At 33.4% G+C, this 22,476-nt stretch overlaps 1 protein-coding gene across 1 annotated transcript in view; it reads left to right on the top strand.

The window, feature by feature from the left end:
• The window catches only part of LOC123551614 (zinc finger protein 236-like), a 144,299-nt gene that overhangs the window by 49,846 nt on the left and 71,977 nt on the right, over positions 1-22,476 (top strand). The window contains exons 18-20 of the mRNA XM_045340660.2: positions 81-200; positions 3,421-3,577; positions 4,373-4,574. Coding sequence (XP_045196595.2) covers positions 81-200; positions 3,421-3,577; positions 4,373-4,574 — 479 coding nt within the window. The remainder of the gene's footprint in view (positions 1-80; positions 201-3,420; positions 3,578-4,372; positions 4,575-22,476) is intronic.

Genomic DNA, 22,476 nt, shown 5'->3' with positions numbered 1-22,476 from the left:
AAGTCACTGTTCGACTTGAAGCTCAACAAAATAAAACTTATAGTCTTAAAAGTTGTGTCTTACTTGTGGATATTTTTCAGGGGTTGTGAGAAGTCGGACATAGTGAAACATCTTCTTGTACATGAGGACCCCAAACACCAGTGTAGCATATGTAACAAGTCTTTCAGACATATCAAAAACAAGGAGCTGCATATGAAAAGGTATGATTTAGAGAGGAAATAATGATGAAATGTGTTTAGTCTCAATGGTGTAATATCGGATTGTTTGGTCTTGTCACAAATTGAATACAATCAGTGGCGTAGTTGTTCTGTAAGACTGGTCTTCAGGTTCAAATTTATGTGAACACTCTGGTTTCTGATTGGTCGTTTCTGAGCACAATCTTGAAAATGACTAGTAGCATGGCTATATTCTGAGAATGGTCTCACAAGTTTGATATTTCTGAGCAAGGAATCAAACTTATTAAAGTGTACATTGTATAGCTAAACAGTATTTATTGCTGTATATACATGATATATGAGAGGTTGCACAAAATATGCCATTTCACCTATATATTGATGAATTCTTTTAGCTTTCACCAGTAACAGAACAAGCATCGGCATGGCAACAGCACCTAGCAATGACCAATCTGACCAGTCTACAAGCTGCAGTACAGCAGCAACCCTCAAAGAATAAATTTTGCTCTGAACAAATTTTCTAATACAATAATTGATTTTTTTTTTTTTTTTGACAAAGTACATTTACCAAATGTAGCATACATTTGACAGTAACATTTTGAATGTCATACAGAATTTCTGTTAAACAAATCTACTTCATCTGATAATAACTTTGTGTCCATGTAATACAAGTTTGCTCATATAACACTAATCAGGAACAAGTTTGATTACTGTAATGAACATTTTTATATACTCATAACAATTATGATGTATAAAGTATCTCTGACTTTTAAAACTATCAAACAAGGAAATCCTGTATCAAATAATTGTCAAACATTTGCGGATGTTCATTTTTTTTAGCTTTTCAAAAATGTTGAGAGATGACTTACCCCTCCTTTTGAAATGTTGAGACCTTTGCCTGGTCAGCTTGCTGAAGTTCATGTTGGAATAGTTATTATGACTGCAAGTAACCACAAAAATGTAGGGAGTTACTTAGATAAATGCATTTTATTTATCGCCCGCCCGCTTAGCTCAATAGGTAGAGCGTCGGTCTACGGATCGCGGGGTCGTGAGTTCGATCCTCGGGCGGGGCGTATGTTCTCCGTGACTATTTGATAAACGACATTGTGTCTGAAATCATTAGTCCACCTCTGATTCATGTGGGGAAGTTGGCAGTTACTTGCGGAGAACAGGTTTGTACTGGTACAGAATCCAGGAACACTGGTTAGGTTAACTGCCCGCCGTTACATGACTGAAATACTGTTGAAAAACGGCGTTAAACCCAAAACAAACAAACAAACATTTTATTTATCAATTTGTACTTTGCAACTTTATAGAAATGCCATGAGGTATTAAAATAAATAAAATATATGATTGTTTAATCAGATCCTGTTGTTGCTCCAACAGATTTTTCTAATTGTTTGTAAAATTTGAAAAATGGTAAGTTATTAATAAGATATCAGCAAAAGTGTAGCATTAGAAGATTTATTATGTGTACATATGTATCAACCAGAAATAAGTCCCCAAATAACTTTCTATAAGTTACATGGTATACATGATCTAAATTTCAACACTCAGGTGATGGGTGGCTGTTGATTACACTGCTTACTGTACAAGCAAAATGTCTTGTTAAGGTGGCAGTGCTGCATAGATAGCAGTGTTGTGTATATGAATTGCTTCAAATATTATGGTAAAAATATCGGTGAGATCTCCTCATTGTAGGCCTAGTACTGTCTCAAAGACTACAGGTTTTGCTCTTTTTGATGCCATTTCTTTATTTTTTTTCCATAAATATTTGTTTCAGCCAGTCCACTGCTCTGGTCATATAGACAAAAAAAAGTGAAGACAATAACTTTGTAATAAACCACTTGGCAGATTTTTACCAACTTGTTGGATAACGCCAAAATATTTGCTCTGCTACATTGCATTTCACTCCGGTGGCTTAACCTGCAGTATGTACTGAGTCTTCTATGTTTAGGTAACACAGAAATATTTTAGGTGACCATGGGTATATGCGAGAAAACAATTTGTGCCCACCCCCATTTCTTTTTTTTTTTTTTTTTTTTTTTTTTTTGGGGGGGGGGGGGGGGGGGGGGGGGGGGGGGTCACTTACAGTTGCCCTTATCCTACTGTCTGTCTGTTTGTCCAAATTTGTATCATTCATATCTCAAAAGTATTTGACCTAGAGTCATAAAACCTCACAGAATTGTTATTCAGCATGGGAAGCAGTGCACCAGGGGTTTTAACTTGGATTCCACACAGTCAGACCCAAGTTATGGCCCTTGACTTAGTCTAAAATATGCATAAAAGGGCCTAAGTTTGTATCTCATGTATTTCAAAAAGTATTTGACCCAGTAGTATGAAACATTACAGGAATGTTACTTAGCATGTGAAGTTGTGCATCTGGGGTTTTGTTAGAGATATCACTAAGTCAGACCAGAATTATGGCCCTTGACTTAATAAAAAATTATGCATAAAAAGGCATAAAAGTTGTGTCGCTCATATCTAAAAAAAAGTAATTTACATAGGGTCATTAAACATCATAGGAATATTATTCAGCATGTGAAGATGTGCACATGGGATTTTGTTCTGGATTTTTGTCAGTCAGACCAGATTTATGGCCGTTGATTGTCAAAAATATGCATAAATGGGATACAAGTTTGTGTCACTCGTATCTCAAAAAGTATTTTACTTAGAGTCATAAAACATTACGGATGAAGTTGCTCACCTGGTGTTCACTCAGCGAGATTGGAGTTATGGTCCTTGACTTAGTGAAAAATACACATGAAGTGCTTGTGTTGCCTGCATAGATCTTTAAAAAATCACCTAGCGTCATGAAATCATGTAGGAATATTATCCAGCGTGTGAATTTGTGCACCTGAGTTTTTTTTTTTTTTTTTGTTTTTTTTTTTTGTTTTTTTTTTTTAAATAAAAGTTTGTGCTGCAAAATGTACTTGACTGCAAAATGTACTTGACCTAGAGTCGTAAAACATTAGAAGATTGTTTTATAGGATATGAAGTTTTGTATCCGATGTTCTCTTTGGGATTTTACTGTAATAGGCCAGAGTTTTGGCCCTTCACTAAGTGAAAAATGCACATTAAGTTCTTATGTTTGTGTTGCAAACATCTTAAAAAATATTAAACGTTGAGTCATAAAATCATGCATGTACAGTGACAGGTGTGGGGACACCTCTGTCCTATGGACACACATTTAGTTTTATATTGAAGTTCTTACGAGTCTTTGAATTGATTTGATTACATATTTCAGGCATAATGGACAACGAGACTACAAGTGTGGAGTTTGTGATTTTTACGGGTACACATTTACAGATATACGTAAACATATTGAGCGTAAACATACCGACTGTAAATCACTTATCTGTGATAAATGTGGAATGGTGTTCAGATCTGAACAGTTATTCAAGGTATAATTTCCCTTTATTCTATTTATGAAGTGAATTACAGTTTTATTTCCCATTTTCTCAGGAATATGAAATACATAGTCATGTTAAAGGTGTGTGTGAGTCAAGGGCTATACATACTTTTAACTCAACCAATGTATTTCATTTCAGAATGAAAACTACTCCGACCTCAGTTCATATCTTATATCTGATGTTTTACATTTCATTTTATTTACATTATTCTAAATTATCTTGTGTGTGATACGTTTAAAGTTCTAAATTTCTGAAGTGTATATATTACAATGAACAATAAATGTTCCAACTTCCATAGATACCTGTATCTAATGCACAGTTTTTTGACTGCCAGGATTATCCCTGTCTTGTGGGTGCAGCACAGCATGTTTTCATTCCTTGACTGATAGTGAAACCATTTGTTTTTCACTGATTTATAGTGAAACCATTCCTTTTCACTGATTTATAGTGAAACGATTCCTTTTTCACTGATTAATGGTAAAACCATCAGTTTTTCAATGATTAGTAGTTTTTACCTCCTTTTGGAATAGATACATGTAACCTACATATGGAAAGCTTGTAAAGGCACAAACCTGTATTTTGTAAAGATTCACAATAGGTCTTTTTACTGATATTTGATAGGCGGGCAAAAGTTTCGAATTTGTCCAAAATGTATTCAGAAACATTTTTACAAGAAAAATATGGAAACTCTAATTAACTTTTAGAAATAGAATAAAAGGGGTCCTAATCTACAGATATTGAATCATCTGTTGTGTGTGAATTTTGAAGCCGAGTTTGATATTACAGGAGCATAAGGCACAAGTCTGTGATGTATTTATGATAGAACAGGCATTGGCAATTGCCACAAGTGATGGAGGGACAACTCAAGCTACCATACAGATCCCGAGTAACTATTCTCTTGATGGAAACCAGCAGTTACAAGTTGGGGGCCAGAGCATGTCTATCGACAAAGATGGTCAGATAACCGTACATTCCGTTGGGTTACCAGGTTAGAAATGTGTCACCAACCCCATTATACCTTTATTTAGCAACTGCTATGTATTATGCCAAGACCATTTTCTTGACCATGTAAAATGTTTAAAAAAGTCTGTAGTTGTCTCCCTTAGTCCAATTAACTTGTGGTGTGAAACTTTTGATAGTGTGAATTATCTCCCTTTGACCATGAAAATGATATAAATGATTTGTGATCAAAGACATTTTTATGCTTGCAGTTAATAGTACCATCCTGTTTCAGGCATTCTGCAGACTTCAGTTACAAAAGATAAAATGAGAAAAAAATAATCTTAAAGTGTGCAATGTTGCCGTGGAGATAAACTGTTGATAAAAAGTCAACTTGCTGTTTCTTTTTTTTCCATAATTATAAGCACATGTTTATGATGTGTGTACCAGTGACATAATAACTTATTGACTTACATAACACAGAGAGCCCTATCTCTAACCTTTATTTCTGAACCATAGTTGCCATAAAAGATTCCCCGTCACAAATGTTCTCGACAAATTGTCATAAGAATTTTTTTTAGCATAGTTGCTTTGCAGCAGAGGCTTTTACAAAAAATGTGATAATTTGTATGTTTTTATGAAAAGTGTTATATACAGACATTGCAATTTCAGAAAATTTGAATATATCTCATGGATTGAAATTTTTAAAGCAGTTCATGTGTTTATGATAAGGGAAGGGAAGGGGAGGAAGAGGCTGTATTGGGCCTGTAAATGATAAAGCTTAAAAGGGACGACATATATTAGAGTTCATTAATAGATAGGAATAAAAATATTAAAATATTATTAATATTAATTAATAGAATGTGTTTCTGTAGAGCCTGGCTTAAGGTGTCAGGGAGAGTAATTTCTAAAAATGGCGATGTATCATGCTTTAGCCATGTATAGAGCAAAGGGTCTTTAAAGTGGTCTTAAGTGGGGGAAGCTATATATAGAGAGGGACTTTCACACAGCGAATGGTATAGTGTATAGCATAAATGTTGATAGTTCTTAAATTATTTTCTGAGAAAAGCTTCTTAAAGTAAAGTATGCCTTTTGAGGAGTGGATTGTTTGGATTAAGAAGTTTTCAGATATTAAGGAGAAGTTGTTAGGATTAATACATATTTACGAGAAAGCTGCTCTTAACGTGATTAATACGGTATTTAGTGGAAGGCATTCTTAAAATGAACAATATGGTATAAAGGGGAGGAGCCAGTAAAGATTCTGTACTTGTCTCTATTCAGTACAGAAGTATATAGAAAAAGTAGAGTGGGAGTCTTTGATAAAGAGAAAACTTGTTCTTTGTGTATAAATAAAACATGTGGTTTTCATATATGTGATTTTTAAATAGTTTGTCTTATATATAGGACACAGTGAGACAAGGTGCTATCTTAACGAGCCAGTGCTTCCTGCACAGAAAAATTGCTGATTCTGCACTTTATGAAGTGATGCTTTCCCCTTTTTAAATTCAGAAATTCATCTTCTACCGTTTGGTTTGTTCTACAGATTTTGTAACAGATTATTTTTCCCTCATCAGTTTCTTTTTTTTTGATATTTGATAAAAATATTGATACTATGCATCATTTTAATTCTGCGGGCAGTAATAGGAGCTTTTTAGACTTCTGAATACTGTGATATAATAAGTTTTTGTGGGGGATTAATTTTTGTGGATTTCATGGTTTACTCAATCTACGAAATTGAAATCTCAATTTAGCAGTAAGTTTTCCGTTCACTTTATGTTTAAAAGTCAAAATTTACTAATTTTGGCTAAGAATTACAAAAATTCATGCCCTAGAAATTAAATGAGTTAACATTATAATTCTAATTGATTTTTAACTAATCATTAAAAATCTTTTTTGTTTAGCTTTCAGGAAATTTTATTTAGCATTAAAGCAATATTTTTCTGTAAAAGTTTTGTAAAGATTTTGACAAAGAAGAAAAAAATTACAAAATTTACATGGGACGGTATTTAACAAAGAATTTCTTATAAAATAACACTTTTGGCAATCAGAAAAGGTGTTTTCAAAATTTAGTTGGTTCCTACTGTAATAATAAAAGACCTTTAATTTTAGTTGGTTAAATTAAAAAAATGTTTTCTTAAAAAATTTGAAGCAAAAAAGAAAAAGTTGTTCAAGATCCTTATTCCACCCCCTTCTACCACCTTAGCAAGATAAGTACTGAAAAAGTGGTTAGATGAAATTATGAGTGGTGCATAAATAACCAAATTTAAAGTGAATATAACCATTTATTATGTACCATAATCTAACCCAAAATCATGACAAATGTAAATAATTTCAAATGACATCAACTATTTTCATTCATTTTCTATAAAAGGGTGAAATAGGATACAACATTAGTTTCTAAGCATTCCCTGTGGGTTTAGATACATCCGATTATCTTTATTCAACAGCAAGTGCACACAATTTTTATGCCCCCGAAGGGAGGCATATAGTTTTTGAACCGTCTGTCTGTCGGTCTGTCAGTCTGTCGGTCTGTCCGCAATTTTCGTGTCCGGTCCATATCTTTGTCATCGATGGATGGATTTTCAAATAACTTGGCATGATTGTGTACCACAGTAAGACGACGTGCAGTGCGCAAGATCCAGGTCCGTAGCTCAAAGGTCAAGGTCACACTTAGACGTTAAAGGATAGTGCATTGATGGGCATGTCCGGTCCATATCTTTGTCATCGATGGATGGATTTTCAAATAACTTGGCATGAATGTGTACCACAGTAAGACGACGTGCAGTGCGCAAGACCCAGGTCAGTAGCTCAAAGGTCAAGGTCACACTTAGACGTTAAAGGATAGTGCATTGATGGGCGTGTCCGGTCCATATCTTTGTCATCGATGGATGGATTTTCAATTAAACTTGGCATGAATGTGTACCACAATAAGACGACATGTCACACGCAAGACCCAGGTCCGTAGCTCAAAGGTCAAGGTCACACTTAGACTTAAAGATCATTTTTCATGATAGTGCATTGATGGGCATGTCCGGTCCATATCTTTGTCATTCATGCATGGATTTTAAAATAACTATGCATGAATGTGTGACACAGTAAGACGATGTGTCGCGTGCAAGACCCAGCTCCATAGGTCAAAGGTCCTAAACTCTAACATCGGCCATAACTATTTATTCAAAGTGCCATCGGGGGCATGTGTCATCCTACGGAGACAGCTCTTGTTTACATATGCAACACTAAATAAATAAATACATGAAAAGCAGATTCTTATAAAAATATGTTAAAATTTCATGAATTTGAATAGTTTAAAAAGAAGAATAAAAAAAACATTCACTTGGCCTAAATGAAAATATTTGAAAAATTTGATGGATTGCTTCTACCTGTACAATTGTATTTCAACAAAAAAATGTGACCCAGTGCACAGTGACATAGTTTTCTTTTTATCATTTTAGCTTCTAAAGCATATCTGGTTGAAAGTAGTGACTAAATAAAGGGATATTTGCTGAATCTCTTGAAACACGACTCTTTGTTATGAACACAGGCTCAGTTATTTGATAATATTACACCTTGAAATTTTTTTCCTAGAATAAAGTACTTAAATAGTAACACATGAGGATGTGGTGTAGATGTTATGATTTGGATGGAAGACATTTAGGATTGGTTTTCTTAGTTATATTATTCAGCAATATATCTTGCCGACATGAGTGTTTTTTCAGGTCATGGTCTGTGTTGCATTTGTTGGGCTAGAATGCAGGTACAGCATTACAAATCTGAATTTTGAGACCAGACTAAAATTTCCAGCATCTGATTGGTTGATTTTGTGCTCAGTTTTGAAATTGACCAATGGTAGAATTGCATTGTGAGACTGGTCTCCAAACTCAGTTTTATAACCTGTACATAGCTCTCATTCAGGTTTGCACTCCTGATAAGGGCAAAGATTTATAGCCCTACTAGGTGAAAGTATATGGTGAGCTGTCCTGTTTACCCTTGAGTAAGCCTCAATTCTGCATCAAGATTTGGTTAAAGATTTGATACACTTTCACATTATCTTTTTAATAACTTATTGCAGTTGCTTCAGACTTGAAATAGATGTTCCTCATCATGGCACAAGATCCGACACTTTTGCACCAGTGTTTCTTACATAGTGCCACTGTGCACTTAGGATTTTAGGTTAAATCTTTATATACTTTCAGTCTGTCTCTGTTGTCACTTGATATAGATTTGACTTAAAATCAATTTTGACTGTTTTGTACATGTTAGGTTAAAATATTGCTGGCAACATTTCAAGCTTAATCAGGTCACTGCAGTAACTTACACACTGAAGACCAAGTGTTATATTATTATATGTTGCATGTTCAAAGATATAAAGATCAGTTTGCAATAATTTGCACATTGATATCCAAAGGTTACATTATGAAGAGTTGCATTTCCAAGGTTAAGATATTGCAATGTAAGGTCATAAATGTCAATTTTGAATGTATTGCCAAGGTCAGGAAACTTGATGTAAGGTCACAAAGGTCAATCTTGAATTTGTTGCACAATTTCAAGTTATTACAGTATAAAGTTTCTTTGGAATGTTTTGCACATCCAAGGTCCAGACATTGTAATGCCAGGTCACATAGCTTGATTTAAAGTGTGTTGAGTATCCAGTGTCAAGATATTGTAATGCAAGGTCACTTAGGTTAATTGATAGTGTGTTGCAAATCCAAAGTCAAGATTTTATAATGCGAAGTCACAGGTCAATTTGATGTGTGTTGTGCAAATAATGTCAAGATTTTGTGATGCAAGGTCACATAGGTTAGCTTGTAGTGTTTTGCATGTCCAAGGTCAAAATATTGATGTGCAAGGTCACATAGGTCAGTTTATAGGGTGTTGTACATCCAAAGTCAAGATTTTGTAATGCCAGGTCACTTAGGTCAGTTTGTAGTGTTGCACATCCAAGGTCAAATATTGAAATGTAATATTGCATAGGCCAGTCTATAGTGTGGTGCACATCCAAGATTTTGTGATGCAAGGACTCATAGGTCAGTTTGTAGTGTGCTGCACATGCAATATGCATAGTTCTGGCCAGTTCTCTCATCAGAATGAGATCTTTGTTAAAGCATTAACAAGGCACACCGGGATCACATCCGTTTGGTGTAAGAAAAGCTGGCTAATTACCTTTTGTTGAAATTATCCAATCATATTTTGTTCATTTATATCATTCATATAATTTGGTTGGTGAAATTTTAAGCTGTGGTCAGGTCAATGTGTATGCCCTTGATTGAATGGCTTTTGCTCGCATGTGACCACCAGCCACAAGTGGCGGTTTTCCTGCCACAAAAATCTAAAGCAACTTAATCACACATTTTTAGTTTACAGCGAAAATTTCTCGCATTGTTTAAAACAGTAGCATTGTATTTCAACAGGCCTTTGGTATAAACTTAGTTATCTGTATGTATTTGAGAATACCATGTTCAGAAATGTGTGTACCGGTAAGCTCTATGAACAAGTCTGATATTACCCAGATGTCTTTATGCAGTTATGTTCAATATGCTTTTTCCAATTTGATTTCCTGAATTCTGCAGTTGTGTAAGTCTGTGATATTATGAAAGTCCCAATGAAGAACGAAAAATCCCATTTATAATATATATATTTGATGTTATGTCCCCAACAAAAGGTAGCAGCTCAGTGTTTGGTCAAAACCACATTATTTTATGCCCACAAAATGAAATGATTTCAAGGTTTACCATCTATGTAAAACTTAGGTTAATAATATACCAGGATACTGATAATTTTTACTTCATCTGTGTGTGAGTAGCTTTAACAAGGTTTTCATGTTTTCAATTGTTTTGAGTTTCTAGGTCGATGACGTATGAAACTTTTGTTAGAAAGCTTTTCTTTATAATATATCTACGTAAATAATTTTACTTTTGATTAAACCACATTTTGAAGGAAATGTTTTCTGAAAATGGAAAAAAAATGTGTTTTAAGATATCTTGTTGTTACTGTGGCAGTACTGTTCCCTAAACAAGACCTGTGTATGACATAGGACCAAATTTACAACAGATATATATAAAAAAAAATATTAGAATTAATGGTGCATTTACCTGAAAATTGTTCTAACAAATATATGATAAAAATAGTATATATTTATATATATATAAATATATTTATTTAACAAAAGATCACTGACTTTTCATCATGCGCATGTGTTTGCCCTGTACAGTCCAAAAGAAAATTTCTTTAAATACTGCTGTCTCCCCATACTATTCCCACCCCACCCCCACACCATCTTCCTGCAGTTTGCATGGTTCATGGCTTAGCAGCTGTACCAGGTGATTCTGTATTAGTCATTTGTGCTAGTTAGGATTTTTACTTTCTCATATAGGTATGAATAATAGATGGAAGGTATTGTCGGCAAATATGCAATGAAAGGATTTTGTATGTATCAGCAAATTATATGGTGTAACTACCATCTTCATCATGTCATGGGTAGTGAACTGTGCCATTTAATTTACTGATTTATCTACCGGAGAGAATATGCATTATCAGGTCATTGTTAGTCATCCTTCCCTGATATAGGAGGTTTTCATTCTTTTACCTATGTTTTTTATATATTTATTAAAGTGTGATTATGAAAAATCTGCATATATATTATTAATTATATGACTGTCATAATGGCAATGATGTAGATAATACATATTAAAAAGTGCCTATGCATGAGCTGTTGTGATCAGGCATTCATCCTTTAATAGTTGGCTGTCTGCCTGTCTTCTGTTCATTGTTGACAAGATTGGCGAAATAATTTCTTGGGCAGTACTTAATTAATAGAATTTGTATGGTTGCAAGATACCAGTCAGATTTGATTTTGGGCAAGATAACTGCAGTATCACTAGAGTTCTGGCCCCTGAATTAGTCAGAATTATCATATTTCACATGGTCACCATATCTCATAGGCCACATTTGTTAAGCATTTTTTGTGATAATTACACAGATTTCATATAACAATTGGGTATAATAAAATCTTTTTTTTTTGTGGTAAGAGACCTCTACTGATGCTGGAGTAATTGCCCTTGAAATCATCAAATTTGACTTACTGTAAATTGTTAACATATTAATTTTATCAGTCACATTTCTTGAGTTACTTTTATAAGTGTTACACAGAATGAATTTAGCAAGGTTTTATAACTGGCAGCAGGCTTACAGCCCTTGTCTTAGTCTAAATAATTACCACACAACATTAGAGAACTCGCTTTCATGCAACTTACACAGAATGTACAAGGTCATCCAAATATTGAAAATGTTTGATTATTGACATAATTGCTTTAGTGACACAAGAGGTATGGTCCTTGAATATGCATTTATGTAGGATCTCATACAAGTACAATTATTGACAAGAATGCATAAGTAACTCGTAGAATTATGGCCCTTGAATTCGTTTAACAATCTAGGTTTCTGTTGTAAACAACTATTATGTAATTGTGAACAATTTTAATGAAACTTACACAGAATAGACAATGGTAGTAAGATCTTACACAATAATAATTAGAAATAAAATTGCTTTAATGAAACTGAAACAACAGCTGTTGAATCAGTCAGAAGTACCAGACATCATTAAAGGCAAAGTTGCTCATATAACACCAGAGTTACGGTCCTTTATTTAGTGAATATTCCTAAATTCCACTTTTTAACCCACTAGAGACTACATTCCTTTTGTTATCCTCATGAAAGTTGTGCAGATTTGTATTTATAGCTCCATTGCTTCTAAGAGCTCAAAAAATGACATCTATAGCCCACCTGCTTAGCTCAGTAGGGAGAGCGCAGATCTATGGATCGTGAGCTCAGTCCCTGGGGGAGGAATAAGTTCGCAGTGATGATTTGATAAAAGACATTGTGTCTGAAATCTTTGTCCTCCACTGCTGATCATGTTGGGAAAGTTGCAGTTACTTGTAGAGAACATGTACTGTTACGGAATCCAGGAACACTGGTTAGGTAAACTGCCTGCCATTACATTACTGAAATATTACTGAAAAATGTTTCTAAACCCAAAACAAACAAAAGCGAAATAGGTTGTTCTAGTGGGTATTCTTTGGAAAAGTTTTATGTTGTACTTTCAAACCTGTACAGTAGACCACCTGTGAGCAGAGACCTCCTTGCTCTTGAAGTCTTTGTCGAAATGATTTTTTTAACTTGTGATTAAAGACCATCTGTAAATATAGACCATTTTTTGATTGGTCCAGCCTACATATTATATGAATTAATCTATGTATAATGTATCCCAAGTGCAATATACACCAATGTAGGTATAGAAAAGATAAAGTCAGGCGATATCCTCAAATAAAGTATCAATCCCCAAGATCTGTGATAGACCACCTCGATAAGCAAGTGATAGTGGGAGGTGATACCATACTTTAGAGATACTTTTCACATACTTTGATACATATTTGACACTCGACATCAAAAGATCAGTGGCTTATATTGATATAATTTAACTCATTAATGGTCCATTTAAATGTATATATCTCATCTTGTTCATTTGAGCATTTAATTTTCTTCTTATTTGTACATATCTGGTGAAGTTAGGTGCAAATGATAAAATGATTTGAATGATTTGAACTAAATGAAAAAAGAACATATATTACTATTCATTGAAAAACTGACTCACATGGATGAGAAATAGTGTGTTAATTCTATTGGTAAAAAATATTGGCTTTAGGAATGAGTTTCAGTCTATGGCTTTTGGACCTCCCATCCATGTCAAACGGCATTGAGAGCACAAACTGTGCATTCAAGTGCTTTTGAGTCTAACACCTACATGAGTCCTCTAAGTAATTACGTAGACAAACCCTTTCACCCTCCGCTTCTGTGAGGAAGTTTTTCAATTATTGTGGAAAAACAAGCACTGGTGGAGAATCCGGAGTACTAGTTAGCTTACTGACCTCTATATATTTAATTGAACTTTTCCTTTTTTAAAGTCAACAAAAAAAATTGTGGTGAGGAGCTATAAGGCTCACTTCAAGTAACTTGTATCTCATTCATCTGGATCCAAACCACCTCATGTATAGAATTCTTTTCTGAGAGAAAGTCATCCGGCTGTCTTTTAGAAAGTCATTGATTCCATTCAGGTGCCCTCCCTGAAATTGTGTTTTCAGTGGCACCTGAGGTCTTCCTGCAACAGGTGCCATGTATTTTGAAAACTAAACTAACAAAAAAAGTAGACACATGACTTTTAGTCAAGCATTGCCCTGTTCAGTGTTTTGAGTAGAGTGCACATAGCTTCACTTTATTTACAGGCTCCCGATTCATCTTTGAGAAATATATGAGCCGTGCCATGAGAAAATCAACATAGTGGGTTTGCGACCAGCATGGATCCAGACCAGCCTGCGCATCCGCGCAGTCTGGTCAGGATCCATGCTGTTCGCTAACAGTTTCTCTAATTGCAGTAGGTTTTAAAAGCGAACAGCATGGATCCTGACCAGACTGAGGGGATGCGCAGGCTGGTCTGGATCCATGCTGCTGGCAAACCCACTATGTTGGTTTTCTCATGGCACGGCTCATATATTGCTGAGGTATCATTGAAATGGAAGTGGTCAGCCATTAATTATAACCATTTACTTAGTGAACATTACACTCCTTCCAGCTCACTCATACAAGCATGTACGGTTTCATCCTTTTAATATCTGGTTTAAGATTTCTCGAATCGCTTTGAGTTAATTTGTTAAAATGTGCAGGAGCGTGCTTGGGAAAAAATGTAAAGAATATAAAATTACAAGTTTGAAATGATTGTAAATTATTTTACAGTTAGTGTCGGAGAAGTTTCATTGAGAAAGCCGGCAAGCCACTTCCTGGGTGCTTGTTTGATGTTTAATTTTTTGGAGTTCGAGCGCAAACATTCTATCTGCAGTTGAAACTTGGCGATAGATGAAACATATTTGTCGCTATCTATAAATATATAATATATATCTGTGAAAAATATCTCAGAACATACATCAGTGTTCTTTATACAAAAATATTATAATGTAGTATTCTAATTCACTCCAGACTTGTTAATATTTTCCTCGGAGATTTCGATAATGGTTAACTTTCATCTTTTATTAACGTTTTGATAATAAAATAGCTATATTTTCTTGGATAGAATGTTGAAGTTTTCTTGCAAAATGGTTTTAAAGTGTCATTCCATCAAAAACATCTTACATTTAATTTCAAAACATCTTCAAGAAGCAGTAAATTCATATGTTCTTACCATTAAAGACTTTCATGTGTGTTCTTTTTTTTTCAATTTCATTAATTCGTGAAAAGCTACCACCCAAACCTAATAATACTAATCCTGTAATCCAAAAATTATTGTGTGGTAAAACTATGGAATCCTAGGCTTTAAATATTGGTGTCTGGTGGAGACTTTAGATTTTAAAATGCTCAGCATCTGACCAGTCCAAACTTAAGGAAATGTTGTTTGTCTTTGAACAGTTGCAATGTTTCCAATATCTTTGTCTCTGGAAATTTTCGATCCTCCGATGATATCATCATAGGACATTTGCAATAATTGCTATGAATATGGCCATTAGCTCTATTTCTAATGATTTTGTTTTTTGACATTTGCAGTCTCCTTAGGACATCTGCAATCTTTCCAAAGATTTTTTATTTTGGCTTTTACACTATTTCCAGTGACGTTGTCTCTAGGCATTTGCAGTTTTCTAATGACTCTTTCTTTGGGACTTTTGCAATTGATCATTCCAGTGACTTTGAACATTAGAACTATTTCCATTGATTTTCTGTGTGGACTTTTGCAATCATCTTGGGACATTTGCAGTGTTTACATAGATTTTTACGTTTGACTTTTGCACTCTTTCCAATAGCTTTTTTATGGATATTTGCAGTCTTTTCAGTTACTTTGTCTTTGCAGACTCTCTATTGGTTTTGTCTTGGAACTTTTGCAATCCTTCTGATGAGTTTTTTTTTTGACATTTGCAGTTTTTCAAGATATTTTGTCTTGGGACAGAGAGTCCCATCTTGTGAAGATCATGCGAGTTCTGACTGAAAATCGAGGAAAATATTTAAGGTTAGACCAGAACAGACAATATTTGCCTTGAAGAAACACTGGACTAAATCAAATAAGGATCTTCACAACAAAAATGCTGGAGAAAGAGTTTTGAACAAGCAGCAACTATGTTGCAGGGTCAGCCAAAGATATTCTATCGGTAGACATCCTTTCCAGTTGTTTCATAGTTAATTACAGGGAATATTAGTTTGCACTCATAATAAATTTAAGAGCAGTGCACATTTAAGGGACCACTTCTATACAACTGGAATATTTTCTTTAAAATATATGTTACGCCAAGTACAGTGTAAATAAACAAAATGATCTTTGTTTGAATTCGAAAATGAAATTTTGTAATTGTTCACCTTTTAGCAATAAATCATTATCAAACTTCTATCACCTGTCATAAAAATGTGATAATGTATGCAGTTTATTTGTTAGTTCAAAATTTAACAAATTTCAATACATTCTTTTTTTTTTTTCCAGTGGAGGAGTTACTTAAAGGAGCGTTAAGTAGGTCTTTGTGACATTACGAATGACTGCTGTTAGTACTGACATAATGGGGTTATATCTTTTTTTTACTTATAACACTGGTAGAACTTAAATACTCTATGAACTACTGAACTTCTGTTTTTAATTTCTTGCTAGCTAATAGAGAGAATGTGACAGTTTAGACTAGCTCCTAGACAATGATATATCTTTTTATTATTTACTGTAGTGAACTGAGAAAGTCTATATTCTATGGCCCAATATCTTTCCTCCATGAAAATATTTCTAAAATAGACTGGCTTTTGTCTCACCTAAATGGTATAAGACAGAAAGAAGGAAAAAGATGTATAAATATCTTTATTATCATTTTAGTGGCTAGTCTAATGAAAAGGAAAAAATGTATAAACATCTTTATTAGTCAAGTGGCTAGTCTAGTGAAAAGTAAAAAAAATGTATAAATATCTTTATTATCACTTTAGTGGCTAGTCTAATGAAAAGGAAAAAAAATCTCTAGATATCTTTTTTATCAGTCAAGTGGCAAGTCTAATGAAAAGGAAAAAGAAATTAAATATCTTTTATTATCAGTCCAGTGGCTAGTCTAATGAAAAGGAAAAAGTCTATAAATATCTTTATTACCAGTCTAGTGGCTAGTCTAATAAAAAGGATAAAAATGTATAAATATCTTTATTATCGGGCTAGCAGCTAGTCTAGTGAAAGGAAAAAAATCTTTAAATATCTTTATTATCAGTCTAGTGGCTAGTCTAATGAAAAGGAAAAAGTCTATAAATATCTCTATTATCAGTCTAGTGGCTAGTCTAACGACAGTTATATGAAATATGTCTGTCATTGTTGTCATTAACATAATGTAACAAAACGATAATATATTAGGTAACAAAACAATTACATATTAGAGCAATACATTCATAGCTTTTTTTATGAAAAAGAAAATATGAGCTGCGCCATGAGAAAACCAACATAGTGGCTTTGCGACCAGCATGGATCCAGACCAGCCTGCGCATCCGCGCAGTCTGGTCAGGATCCATGCTGTTCGCTAACAGTTTCTCTAATTCCAATAGGCTTTAAAAGCGAACAGCATGGAGCCTGACCAGACTGCGCGGATGCGCAGGCTGGTCTGGATCCATGCTGGTCGCAAACCCACTATGTTGGTTTTCTCACGGCACGGCTCATATATAGATTGGAAATATAATCTAAATGTAAGGATAAGTAAGCTTTTTTATATGCCTGAAGGGAGCATATTATGTTATGACACCTCTGTCCGTCCTTTAGCCATTTCGTGTCTGCTCTGTAACTCTTGAACACCTTGAAGGATTTCGAAGAAACTTGACACAAATATTTACCACATCGAGATGACGTGCAGAGCGCATGTTTTGAATAGCTCACTTCAATGTCAAGGTCACACTTGGGGGTCAAATGTCATATGACTTTGTTTCATGTTCGCTCTGTAACTCTTGAACTGCTTGAAGATCTTTAAAGAAACTTGGCACTAATGTTCACCACATCGAGACGATATGTAGAGCGCGTGTTTCTAATGGCTCGCATCAAGGTCACACTAAGGGGTCAAAGGTCATACCTTCGTGCGTATATTGCTCCACATTGCAGTGCTCTTGTTTTAATAATATCTTTCAGTAGGGCAAAAAAATGCAAACACCTTTAATAACTTTTCCTGCAAAAGTTGCATATATGTATTTTGTTATTGCTTCATGACCTCTTGGACCTTATGAAATTCTATTCTCAAATCCTAAGAAATTCTACCCCATGAATATAAATTTTGATTAATAAATTGGAACAAATTAGGCTTACCATTATTCACTTAATAAAACATTAGTTAATTAAAAACAGTTTTTCATGGAATATGTAGAGGGATGGGGATGGGACTGTTCATTTGTTTATTTCAAAAAATACCAAGCTGTCTGTGAGCAGTTAGCTTTAAATTGTTGTATTTTTATCATCAGTCAAAACAGTAATCTAGTACATTATGGCTATAAATTATTTACAATAATAAATTATCTACCTGACACATTTAGATTTTAAAAGAAGAGAGAAAAATTATGCATCTGGAAAACACTTCTTTTTTTGCTAGTTTGTTTATTTGTAAGTTCCAAATGAACCTAGATATCTTGTATAATCAGTCAATTAAGTGTTAAAATCCACACATTATGAAAAAAAAATTGATGCTGATCTGCAAAATACTTTTTCAGTCAAATTTTGAGTGCATTATGAATTTTTATTGTTTTCTTTTTTACATGAGTTATTGAGGGGGAAATTGGTGCTTTTGAAATTGATATTTTAATTCTGGGTATTTTTACTATGTTGCTTTTTTTAAAAAATGTAGCTTATGTTCAAATTGAATGAGTTTTGGATGAGTTATGTCCCTTTAGGGAATAATTATTTGAGGAAGTTTTGATCTTTTCCACAGTCAAGCTACTGTAAAATTGTTGTAACAAGAGGTGTAAAATGACCTTAGATTGGCCCCAAATGGCCTTATGTTCCAGACATGATGTAATTACCTATGGTGATAACATGAGGTCAGACAGAATGCATGTTCACCTTGGCTCTCTAAGGGTTTCAACTTTGAACTGCTTTTGTCTGAATCTTAATATTGTCAGACTGGTGCTCCAGGCCTTTTGTTTCCTCAGTTTAATGATTCTTTCTTGGCTTATTTCAAATATCTATTAAATATTATTTTCTTTTGCTTGCAGAATTAGAGATATACAGTTTGGAAGGAAAATTGTTGAGATAATTATCTAATACAAAGTGAGAAAAAGATAATCAAACTTAGTAACAAGGCTGCATGTTGATAGTCCAGTCCTAAATTATTATTCTTTTTGCTTATATAGACAAGGCTGCATGTTGATAGTCCAGTCCTAAAATATTATTCTTTTTGCTTATATAGACAAGGCTGCATGTTGATAGTCCAGTCCTAAATTATTATTCTTTTTGCTTATATAGACAAGGCTGCATGTTGATAGTCCAGTCCTAAATTATTATTCTTTTTGCTTATATAGACAAGGCTGCATGTTGATAGTCCAGTCCTAAATTATTATTCTTTTTGCTTATATAGACAAGGCTGCATGTTGATAGTCCAGTCCTAAATTATTATTCTATTTGCTTATATAGACAAGGCTGCATGTTGATAGTCCAGTCCTAAATTATTATTCTTTTTGCTTATATAGACAAGGCTGCATGTTGATAGTCCAGTCCTAAATTATTATTCTTTTTGCTTATATAGACAAGGCTGCATGTTGATAGTCCAGTCCTAAATTATTATTCTTTTTGCTTATATAGACACATTTTGAAATACCATCATCCAACAAAATGTGGGGTAAAAAGGGAGAAAGAAAATGTGCTTAGTCAGCAGTTTTTATTAAAGCATTACATACCAATTTTTATGCCAATACAAGAGTTAATTATAGATGTAAAAGATAACGAAATCTTGATAAAATAAATAAAAGAGTTACATAACCTTCTGAATTCATTGCTAGATAAAGATAACACAAAAGTATTGCATAACCCATTTAATAGCATTGCCTATCATTACATGCAGGTCGTAACCTCAAAGTTCATGACCTTGAAATCAGCTGTTACCCCAGTAACCACCTTACCATGTCATCAAAGACATCTGGATTGCATAAACCAGAATAATTATACCTCAGTGGTTCTAAAAACCCATCAGCACCATGTAATAAGAGGCTCTCATTTCAAGGGTAATTTAGATTGAAAGATCATTAAGACATTGAGAGAAAGTAGTTTTCATGAATGTTATGACAACAATCTTGATATAATTTTATATAAGTGTGAAAAGTGTATAACTTCTCCTCAAGACTGTAGTGATTTGTAAGAAAAATAGGTGTGACAGTACCAAATCTGTAAAATAAGAAAGAAAGGTATGACAAATTATACTAGATTTTTTTGACTGCTAGAAACAAAGTATACTATAATAATCTATGTATTACTCAGTCTTTCAGTTCTTTCAAGAATACCTAAGTTTGAAAGTCAATCCATATATTTAACTGTTATGCTATTGCAAAACATTTAACTGTTGTAAGAAAAATAGGTGTGACAGTATCAAATACAGTTAAAATGTTTTGCAATAGCATAACAGACACTTAACAGAATCACAATTGTCTTGAAACACTCTCTCACCTTCTCTTAATTGATGAATCATCTCAAGCATAAAACATAGGAATAAACGTTGCTGAAAATTATCACTGAGAGAAGTTAAAGGCCTAGATTTTGGCTGTGGGCCAAGGGATTTCTGTCTTCACCAGCACGGTTGGGGGCTAATGACCATCACAGTATGGCTCCAATAAACAAGGGTCATTGTTTATTGGAGAGTCAGTCTACCTTACAAGTGTATCTATTAGTGACAAGGGGAAACGATGTAAATTTATTTTAAATTAATGAATAATTGATAACTTTTAAAGTTATATACTAGTTTTTTTTGCATTTCTATGTAAAAAAAAAATATTTGTTGATTAAACACAATAATAAAATAATCAGAACTTTTTCACAATTATAATGAAATAATGAGAAACTTACTTAAAGAAACATGCAAATTTTTATTTTTTCAAATTCTGTCTTGAGAATTGTGATATTTCTGAAAAATGTGACTTTCACTCATCTAAAGCTTGCAGAATACTGTAAATAACATTTGTCTAAATTGAAAACAGAATGTGAATTTCAAAGTTACAAAGCAAAGAATGAAAAAAGTTTGACAACATACTGAAAATGAAAATTGAGTATAGATGGAACACAATAATTTTATATTCAAATAATGTTGATTACATGAATACATGAAAATCAATTTCCAAATAAAAAAATATTGTTTGTCAGCACAAAGAACTCAAGAAGTTTTCACTATACTTGTGTTTTATTATCATTATTATTTTCAATATTATTACTGTATCTTTTATCATCCTGTATGTAATAAAATAAAAATAATAATAATATACATATGATAATAATAATAATAATAATAATAATAATGACAATAATAATAATAATAATGAAAATAATAATTATGATTATGATTATTTCTAGTATTATCATTATTATAACATTAAAATAATAGTTATTATCATCTACATAATATCAAAATAACAATTATTATTATTATCATTCCACATTTACTGAAGAAAAATTAATTTCTTTCAACTCCACTGCACACATCTTCATGGTCTAGTTGGGGTCCCTGCTGTGGTAATTGCCCTCTAATCAGCTGCTATTACATAATCGCTGATAAGCAGCAGATAAGATGGGAGTTGTATATTCGATTTGGGGGGGGGACACTTATATAGTAGTGAATCTAGGCCTTTAAGTTAATCAGATATTGCAACAACAAAAAACAATTAAGTAGGAAAAATTACATTGGAACAGTTAAAGGACACCATATAAAACCCAGAAAGAAACATTATTAATAGAGTTAATTAGGAAAAATAGAATATTATTAGAGTTAATTAGGAAAAATTACTTTCCCAGATTAAGACTAAGTAGAAAGTTCTACAAGAAAACCTGCTATTCATGTTGGCATTAATTACACACAAAAATATAATCTGCCATAAAAGACAGTATCAAGTTGATTTACATTATTGCTCCCCTCATCACCTGTCACATGATCTGCTGCTCTTATTACTTCCAATTAGCAGTTCCACTTTGCCACTGTAATTAAAGCATTTAACTTTTAATTAGATAAGATTATAGGCAGTGCTAGATGTTATCTTGGGTGTACAGGAAACATTTTGACAGTTTTATACAAAATCCTGCTGATTCTCCTTGCACTATGTAGGTCTAGGCTACAGTTCCAGCAGTGGACTGGTTGTTTTCATTGATAACAGTAAACTGAAAAAAAAAAAAAAAAAAAAAAAACACAAAGGTCCAGTCTGAAATAACCAGCCCCTGATTTTTTGTTTTTAAGTACACTCTCGTTATGAAATCATGATGTACAAACAGCAAAATTTATAATTTAATTATGATTACCATTTCACTTATTCAGACTTTAAATGCCTAGACTGGCTTCTTTAGACTATGAAATATTTGTCAGTTATATTTTCTTTGATATTTCAATTCTGATGAATGGAGTGAGTACAGACTTCCAGTATCTTTCAATCATTTCTCTAGGAAAACTTCCAGAATACTTCTACAAAGTTAAATAAAAATAAAATTAGAAAATAACATTATTATCAGTCTAGTCTAAGACTTAGCTTTTGAACCAGTCTGGAAACTTAAAGCATCTGATTGGCTGTTTCTGATTACAGTCTTGAAATTGACCAATGGCAAGGTTGCTTTCTGAGATTGGTCCTCAAACTCATTTTCACCTTGGTGACGATATAGCTGAGATTAAGTTAATGTTGTACCTATTTCCCCCATTGAAGATAATAAGATAACTAACTGTACATTTTAAAATAATTTCTGTTGCATACTG

This window comes from Mercenaria mercenaria, chromosome 4 (assembly GCF_021730395.1).
Source record: "Mercenaria mercenaria strain notata chromosome 4, MADL_Memer_1, whole genome shotgun sequence".
NCBI lineage: Eukaryota > Metazoa > Mollusca > Bivalvia > Venerida > Veneridae > Mercenaria > Mercenaria mercenaria.
This window is presented reverse-complemented; position numbering and strand designations above follow the sequence as displayed.